At 47.4% G+C, this 9,330-nt stretch overlaps 1 protein-coding gene across 1 annotated transcript; it reads right to left on the bottom strand.

The window, feature by feature from the left end:
* Window positions 1–7,503: 7,503 nt before the first annotated feature.
* On the bottom strand, window positions 7,504–8,945 carry IFNL3 (interferon lambda 3). The gene is made up of 6 exons (XM_038525556.1): window positions 8,936–8,945; window positions 8,649–8,824; window positions 8,284–8,361; window positions 7,886–8,029; window positions 7,686–7,781; window positions 7,504–7,602 (listed from the first exon to the last, which is right to left on the bottom strand). The coding sequence occupies exons 1-6, from the start codon at window positions 8,943–8,945 to the stop codon at window positions 7,504–7,506; spliced, it is 603 nt and encodes a 200-aa protein (XP_038381484.1).
* Window positions 8,946–9,330: the final 385 nt, after the last annotated feature.

Below are 9,330 nucleotides of genomic sequence, written 5' to 3'. Positions count from 1 at the left end.
GGCGTCCCTCTGTTGACCAATTTTAATGAGGAAAAATGAATAGGCAGACAAGAGCAACAGACTGAGCAGGTCATGGTAGCAAAGGCCCCATACCACTCTGGGGTAAGTATCTGGGTCATCCACCCAAGCCAGTGGAAGTACCAGTTGAGGATGAAGGCATGATGTGTGGCACAAGAGGGAATAATGAGTATCAGTAACTTTCTTGTGACGAGCTGCAGAAGTGGGCATGTAGATCATCACACTAAACCTTCCTTTTTTAATTTCCTCCAGAAGACCAGATCAGCCACAACCTTGGAAAAGCTATTCCCAGGTGCAACAAACTGAGTACACGGAGCAAACAAATCGGAGTAATGCAAAGGGTGGACAGTAGTGGACACTGTGGTGATCAGAGCCAAGCTGCTGAGAGTGCACAGTCACGTCCTTCCATAGGAATTTCCTCACCCACTGGGAACTGCCTAGTGTATGTTTATGCTCCAGTTCCAGGGGGTGAGCCCATAACCAATAACTGACTAATATGGAAATAGAAAGACCCGAACTCCTTATGTCAGTTTGGAATAATTCCAAGGGGCCTTCCCATCTCCAGAGTTCCCTGTAGGATAAATTGAGACCTCGTTTTCAAGTGTGTTGTGAGTTAGCTTCGCCCTCTTCCCAATCTTACTCTGCACACTCCCTTATAGGTCTATCTCCCTAGACTCCTCCCCAGGAAAACGTCTGCTTGGAAGTTGTTATCTCATACTCTATTTCCAGGGAACCCAACTGAAGGTAAACTTTGTTAGCTTTATGGCAAATCTGGTTCAGTTCACTGGAATCTCTCCTTTCATTTCTTTTCTCCTGGTCTCTCCCTTCTTTCTCTCCTCTACATTATCACCAGCCTGGATGTGGCCGGTGTGGGAGTAGTTAAATATCAGAAAATTATTGATGGGGTGAGCACAGGACCATCTTCCCTATTAAACCACAAAAATCATAAAGCAAAAATGTCTATAATTCTAAAACTATCATTAGTACATGAATGATGTAAATTAAATATAAAAGTGAGGGTTTTATTTCTTCTGCCAAATTTTCATCAAGAAAGCAGGGAAAAGCAAAAGCTGTGAAGATTTGTTACTTTTGAGAATGCTACTTAAAACCAAACTCTGGGCACGCATGGGTGGTTCAGTCAGTTGAGCATCCAACTCTTGATTTCAGCTCAGGTCATTATCTTAGTGTCGTAGGATTACGCCCCTCATCAGGCTCCATGATCAGCATTCTCTCTCACACTCTGCTCCTCCCCCCACCATGTGAGCTCTCTCTTTTTCTCAAAAAAAAAAGTATGGACTCTGTCAAGAATCATTTGTTTCAGGGATGGCTGAGTAGCTCAGCAGTTGAGTGTCTGCCTTCAGCTCAGGGCATGATCCCAGAGTCCCAGGATAGAGTCCCACATCAGCCCCCCCCCCCCCGAGAAAGCCTGCTTCTCCCCCTGCCTGTCTCTGCCTCTCTGTCTGTGTATCTCATGAATAAATAAAATCTTTTTAAAAAAATAATAATTTGTTTCCAATCCTAACTTACTATCTGTGTAGCATGGAGTGGGGAATTTATCTCTTTGTTCCTCACCTTTCCTGGACTTAAAATGTGTGCTGATAATAGTACCTACAGCATAGGACTATTGTGTTAATTTAAGGACTTTCTTTCCCTTGGGCAGTGCTTAAAATACAACTGGTTCCACTGTGATCTTTCACTACCTTTTTGCTATTGTTATAAAACAGAATGGTTCCTTTTTCTATTATCATATGTCATGTCAATTTTTGTCAACATTGACAAAACAAAGAACACACAACATATGTGTGTGTCTTGATAGAGTCAGACCATTCTCCTGCATGGCTTTGGGCAGGAGAAATCACACAGATTCAGGACCATGGAGAGTGATGCTAAGCTGTCTCCTTATTCCCCAAACACTAGTGTTAGATAAAAACCTCTGAACGTGTCAGGGTTTTTTTACTCCTCTGGACACTGGGCAGCCATGGATTCTGGGCAGATACTCACATTCAACCACACAGCATCATAAACACTTAGAGTATTGTATGGAGGGAAAGAGATTGGGATCATGTCGATAGTGGTCAAATTGTATTTCCCAGGAATATCTCTATCCCACATACTCTACTGCAATGTGACATTGCCACTCCACCATCAAGAGTGAGTTTTATTTTTCACTGACATCTCAAATCTGGACAGGGCCTGAGACAGCTGAGACCAATAGAATATAGTGTCATTTCTGGACATAGCCCTTAACTAGCCTTCAGCGTTCACTTCCTGTCCCTTAAACAGTGCTTGGAGGGCAGCCAACTCTCTTGTAAGAAGTTCAGCTGCTCAGGGACTGCAGTGCTGGGAGAAGTCTGAATCCTGTGGAGAAGCCACTTTCAGATGCTCTGATCAGCACTCCTGGCTGAGCTCATAGCCAGCCGTATAAGTGAGCCACCAATGGCATCCAACTCAGCCAAACCTTCAGATCAATCAAATCCCAGCTGACATGTGTCTGCAGCCATAGGAGAGACCCCAGTTGGAATCACTCACCTGAGGGAGGAACCAGAAAGAGAGCAGGATGGGGCAGGGACAGATGAGGAAGTACTTATTACTTTCTACACAGACGACAATTACCAACTCTGAACAAAACAACCAGCAACTCTGGACAAAATGATTTTTTAAAAAAGCACTATTTGGAGTGCTTGAGTGGCACTGTTGGTTAAGTGTCTGACTCTTGGCTTCAGCTCAGGTTGCAATCTTGGGGTTGCCAGATCGAGCCTTGGGTCGGGCTCTGTGTTCAGCACGGAGTCTGCTTGGGACTCTCTCCCTCTGCCACTCCCTCACCCCCCTCCCAAATAAGTAAATAAATCTTTTTAAAAATATTTTTTAAAGATTTTATTTATTTATTCATGAGACACACACACACACAGAGAGAGGCAGAGACACAGGCAGAGGGAGAAGCAGGCTCCATTCAGGAAGCCCGACATGGGACTCCATCCCAGGTCTCCAGGATCTCGACCTGAACTGAAGGCGGCGCTAAACCGCTGAGCCAACAGGGCAGCCCTAAAAACATTTTTTATTTATTTCCTCATGAGAAACACACAGAAAGAGAGGCAGAGATGTAGGCAGAAGGAGAAGCAGGCTCCCCATGGGATGCCAGATGTGGGACTCAATCCCAGGACTCTGGGATCATGCCCTGAGCCGAAGGCAGATGTTCAACTGCTGAGCCACCCAGGCATCCCACGTAAATCTTTTTAAAACAAAAAAATATATATTAAAAAATAAAAAATATATAGGGGCACCTGGGCACCTCAATAGGCTAGGTACCTTACTCTTAATTTCGGCCAGGTTTATGATCTTAGGCTCGAGAGATCAAGCCCCATGTTGGGCTCTGCACTGGGCATGGAACTTTCTTAGGAATTCTCTCTTTCCCTCTGCCCTTCCCCTTCCCAAAATAAAAAAAGAAATTAAATTTAAAAAATTAAAAACAACATTTGAAAGAAACCAGGAGCAGGCTTAAGCTGGAGAGGACTCAACCTTTAAAAAACTGGAACACAGTGTGTGAGAGCTAAATTCATACAGCTCTTCCCCCTGCAGATGCACCTCTGTCCATGTGGCAAGGGACAGCTAGAACTCAACAGAAAACCATAGTCATTAACTTGAGATGTCAGACACCAGAGTTTGGGGTTTCCAGAGCAGTTAGAAATTGAAAGAAGAAATCCCAATATGGAGGGAGCTCCAGAAAGGAAGGACCTAAGTCTATATATAATTTATCTGAAGCTTTAAAGTGCTGGAAGAAAAAAGGGCTGTCAATACAGGATTCTATTTTTAAAGATTTTTAAAATTATTATTAATGAGAGACACACAGAGAAAGAGAGGCAGAGACACAGGCAGAAAGAAAAGCAGGCCCTATGCAGGAAGCCCAGTACTGGACTCAATCCCAGGATCCTGGGACCACGCCCTGAGCCAAAGGCAGACACCCAACGGCTAAGCCACCCAGGCGTCCCGTCAATACAGGATTCTACATCCACTGAAAATATCCTGGAAGACTGAAGGCAAAATAAGACAGCTTCTCTCATTGCTGACATTCAGCAGGAAAAGAGAAAGGAGAAGAGATGGGTATTCCTATTTCCTTTAAGAGAGTGACTCATAAGGTGCTCAGATCACTTTCACTCACATATATCAAGCAACACCAACTGCCTCAGGTGCAGGGAAGGCTGGGAAATGTTGTCTTTGGTAGAACACTCTTGAATCCACTTAAAACTCAGGTTCTCTAAGTAAAGGAAGAAAGAGAGAATAAATATAGATACAATTAGGTGGAATCTTTACCACTCTTGCTTTTGGACCAATTAGGTGATTGTGTGATGGCTGGATCTGTGGCACCCATATTATGACCATGAGGTGAGCCAGTACTGATACACTAAGGATGGAGGAGCAGCCAGATGGTAAGAGCCTAGAACCACTACGACATCATGCCCTCAAAACCAGCACTGCTCAGTACAAGTGTTATGTGAGCCACATATGTGATTTCGAATTTTCTAGTAGCCACATTTAAAATGTAAAAAAGAGGGATCCCTGGGTGGCGCAGCGGTTTGGAGCCTGCCTTTGGCCCAGGGCGCGATCCTGGAGACCCGGGATCGAATCCCACATCAGGCTCCCGGTGCGTGGAGCCTGCTTCTCCCTCTGCCTATGTCTCTGTGCCTCTCTCTCTCTCTCTCTGTGACTATCATAAATAAATAAAAATTAAAAAAAAATAAAATAAAATGTAAAAAAGAAATATATGAAATAGTATATGAACAATAAATATGTGCAATATATGAAATGAAAAAGAATATATCTAAAATATAATTTCAACAGATAATTAGTGTAAAAACTATTACTGATATTTTAGCCTTTTATGGTTAACAAAAATTCTGTACATACATCCATCTATTCCCTAGCTCTGCCCTTGGATAGAGTAGAACCAATGGTATTCCTGTAGCAGTCAGCCTACCTAGCACCCGCATCTTGGTCTCTACATACTGTTCTCCACTGGAAGTAACCACATCTTCTTGGAGAAATGGTTCTTTGTAGAACTGGAGCAGGGCAAAAACCATTAAAAATCTTATTTCAGGGGTACCTGGATGACTCAGTCAGTTAGGCATCCAAATCTTTTTTTAAAGATTTTATTTATTTGTGAGAGACAGAGACACAGGCAGAGGGAGAAGCAGGCTCCACCCAAGGAGCCCCTTGCGGGACTCGATCCTGGGACCACACCCCAAGTGGAAGGCAGATGCTCAACCACTGAGCCATCCAGGTGTCCCAGGCATCTGACTCTTGATTTCAATTCAGGTCATGATCTCAGGGTCGTGAGATTGAGCACTGCCGCATTGGGTTCTGTGCTCAGCGCAGAGTCTGCTTTTCCCTCTCTCCCTCTCCCTCTGACCCTCCCCTGTCTCTAAAATAAACAAATAAATAAATATTTTTTTAAAATCTTAATCCAGAAAGCAAGGTGGTGCTCAGAGAATGATAGGGACATACAAAAGGATATAGGCGCCCTCTTGAAAGTGTTTCCATTGACCTGATCTGGGACAACTAGAACATCAAAACATATAAGAGTAAAGAATTGCAATCTACTGAGTAAAATCAGAAGTCATGAGTCTGTGCTGATATAAATTGACTGGTAAATATATAAATGAAGGAGAAGAGCAAAGCTCTTCCTGACAGTAGAATGCCAGGTAATAAACATAGAAAGAGAATGGCCAGTTGTAACTGTCCTGATTGTAACAGCCAGACAAGCACCATCGATGAATGCTAACACGAACAGGTCAGAGTTCAAGAGGGAATACGCATTGACCTAGTCTCAAAGCCTCCCCACACACTCACTTGTTACAAAGAGAAAATAGTAACTTTACAGTGGAGAAACTGGGCAGGCACCATCTGAAAAAAAAAATTTTTTTTGAAAAAAAAATTTTTTTAAATAAAAATTGCAGCAGCACCTGGGTGGCTCAGTCAGTTAAGTGTCCGCCTTTGGCTCAGGTCATGATCTCCAGGTTCTGTGATGGAGCTTCGCATCGGGCTCCTTGTGTAAAGAGGAGGCTGCTTCTCCTTCTCCCTCTGCCTGCAGCTCCCCCTGCTTGTGCTCTCTCTCTCTCTCTCTCTGTGTCAAATAATTAAATCAAATCAGTCAACCAATCAATCAATATTCCTCAATTTCTGCAGTATATTTTATACTTAGAGCACAGCTCAGCTCACACTAGCTACATTTGAAGTCATCCATAGCTGTGTGTAACCCAGGAACCATACGGGACAGCACAGTTTCACATGGACCCCAACACCAAGTACAATGACAAATGTTCTTATTAAGGCATTTTAGTTAATATAACTTTTGTTTATAATAAAATGCATCCATGTGATTCCCCTCCCATGCCCGCAGAGAGAACACACACGCACACAATCACACACATACTGTGGTAGGCTGGACAGTGGCCCCCCCCAAAGATGCCCACCGCGACCCCTGGAATCTGTGGCTACTTATGCTACATGACAAAGGGACTTTGCAGATGGGATTAGGGGTTATGGATTTTAAAATACGGAAATTACCCTGGATTATCCTACTAGGCCCAATCTAAACAATGAGTCCTGAAAAGCAGAGAGCTTTCTTGGGCTGGAGGTAGAGAGAAATGTGGCAGAAGGGGGAAGTCAGAGAGATTCCAAGCATGAGAAGGATTTGCCACGCTGTTGCTGGCTCTGAGACTGTAGGATCTCCTGTGCCAAGACCAGAAAGAGGCCACCACGAGCTAAGGATAGACGCTCACAACGTCAAAAGAGAACAGGGACCTGTGTCTTGCAACTGCAAGGAACAGATTCTGCCAACAACTTGAATGAGCTTGGAAAGAGATTCTTCCCAGAACTCCCCAATTAAGAATCCGGCCAGCCGCACTTTGTTCAGCCTTGTGAGACCCACAGCAGAGAAACTACAGAGCCCACCTGGATTTCTGACTCGCAGGAATACAAGGTCTGTCTTATTTGGAGATGCTAAGTTTGTGGTAATTTGTTAGGGCACCAGAAAACCAAAAACAAAACCCCTTAAAAACCCAGTCCAGGGCAGCCCGGGTGGCTCAGCGGTCTAGCGCCGCCTTCGGCCCAGGGCGTGATCCTGGAGACCCGGGATCGAGTCCCACGTCAGGCTCCCTGCATGGAGCCTGCTTCTCCCTCTGCCTGTGTCTCTGCCTCTCTCTCTGTCTCTGTGTCTCTCATGAATAAATAAATAAAATCTTAAAAAAAAAAAACAGTCCATGCAAACACACAGTCCCACACCACAAGGAGCATTTTTTCCTCATTTTTTTTATTTGCACAATTTTTATACAAAGTAGAAAAATAAACATTTCATTGGTTCCAAGTTTGAGAATTCACACACATAAGTATATAAATAATGATTTGCTGGCAATACATTAAGAAAAGTTGTCGATGTATGTATAAATAATATCTAGGATGTCAGGACAGGGTGCAGGAGTGTCTCGGGGATCACACACACAGGTCTCCACTGGCCACACATTTCAGGTCCCGGGTGAGGAGGCGGAAGACGTTGAACATGACAGAGGCTTCCAGGCAGCCGAGGGATTCCTGTGGGGAGGAAGGGCTGGGTCAGTGGCTGCCTATCATCTGGGATCCCAGTTGTCCCCAGATACAGGTCACTCCCTGGTCACCTTCTCTGGGGCATCATGGAGGCGCTGCAGCCAGTGGTGGAGGCGGCCTCGGGGCCGGGAGCCTGCTGGGGGCTGAGCTGGGGGCTGAGCTGGGACCTGTGGCAGAGGCGAGTGGCGTGTGAGGCAGAGCCTGGGGTGGCGGGGTGAGGTCCCCTATGCCCAGAAGCCATAGACAGGGCCCAGGTGCCCTGAGCACTCACACAGGCCTGGAGCTCGGAGTGGATGTGGCGCAGCGTGTGAAGGGGCTGGTCCAGGATGTCCCCCAGGGACGAGTCAGCCATGGCCTCCAGGACCTTCAGTGTCAAGGCCAGCTCAGCCTCCAAGGCCATGGGGCGCTCCCACACCTGAGGACAGGAGACAGAGACAGATGAGAGTTGCACACAGGAGAGAACAGGTGGGGAGGCCTGAGCAAGGGACAGGTAAGAGTGACAGCCAGGGGACAGGTGAGAGGGTACAGCCAAGGTGCTCAAAGCAGGATGTGGTGCTGGAGGGGAGGATGAGGAGAGAGGGACAAGTGAGAAGAAGGTGGAGGGGCCACCTAAGGAGCCAGAGGATCGGGACCAGGCAAGGGTAGGGGCAGGCCTGGCTGTGCCCTCACCTTCAGCTGCTGCAGGTCCCAGGTCCTGGGGAAGAGTCGGGGGCGGCAGCTCCAAGCCTTCTGGGAAAGCGACTCTTCCTGGAGAGGACAGGCGGAGGTCAGCCCCCAGCAGGAGGGACAGAGGGGAGAAGCCCACCCCAGTAGGACTGGGTGATGTTAACAACAGCAGGAGCCCAGGTTAACGTGCAGAAGGTGATAGAGGCACCTCCACCGCAGGAGGACAGGAGTCTGCCCGCTGCGGGACTGGGGGAGGTTAGCCTGGTGAGGGAAGGGGGCAGGTCCCCCTTTGGGGGGGTGCAGCATGGTAACCCAGAGAGGCAGAGGTGGAGCCTGGCCCCCAGCAGGTGGGGCAGAGGGAGACTCACAAAGGTGTCCTTGGCCCTCTTGAAGGCCTGCAGCTCTTGTGGGGACAGAGACTGGAACTGGGCCAAGTGGCAGCCCCGTGCATCTGCGAGGACCCCAAGGGGCTTGGGGAAAGGAACTGCTCCCGTCGCCGTCAGCACCACAGCTGTCAGCACCAGCACACAGCCCACAGCCGTATCTGTGATGGAAGGACCCACAGGTGAGGGGTTAGGGAGCATCAGGTGCGGACGGCGAGGATGCTTGCCTCCTCTGGGTAGGTGAGGGTTGGGGACTGTGAGGAGGGGCTCACCCAGCTTCATTCTTGGACCCTGGTCTCCTTCAGCGGATAGTGGAATCCAGATGTCCCCTCTGACACTGTCACCAGAGTCCTCGCCTGGTCTCGTTTGGCGTCTCTGACTTCAGTGTCTCCTCCTGGGTCGCAGCTGACTGCTCCGTCTGCGTCTCTGAACTTCCAGCTCTGTTTGCGATGGAATTCATGCCTGGGCCCCATGGCGCAGCTTTTAACCTGGACAGGTAGGCAATTCCAGCTGATGTAGGAAAAGTGAAAACACAACCCGAGCTTGACAGCCACCACCAGGGGAGGCCCCGGGCTGGGGAAGCCCAGAGCCGGCTGAGCAACTGGAGCGAAAGAGAAACTGGACTCTGGTTCAGTGTTTGCCCACGCGAAGGTGAGTTCTGAAGATG

Source organism: Canis lupus, chromosome 1, assembly GCF_011100685.1.
Source record: "Canis lupus familiaris isolate Mischka breed German Shepherd chromosome 1, alternate assembly UU_Cfam_GSD_1.0, whole genome shotgun sequence".
NCBI lineage: Eukaryota > Metazoa > Chordata > Mammalia > Carnivora > Canidae > Canis > Canis lupus.
The sequence above is the reverse complement of the archived record's forward strand: the minus strand, read 5'-3'. Positions and strand labels throughout refer to the sequence as shown.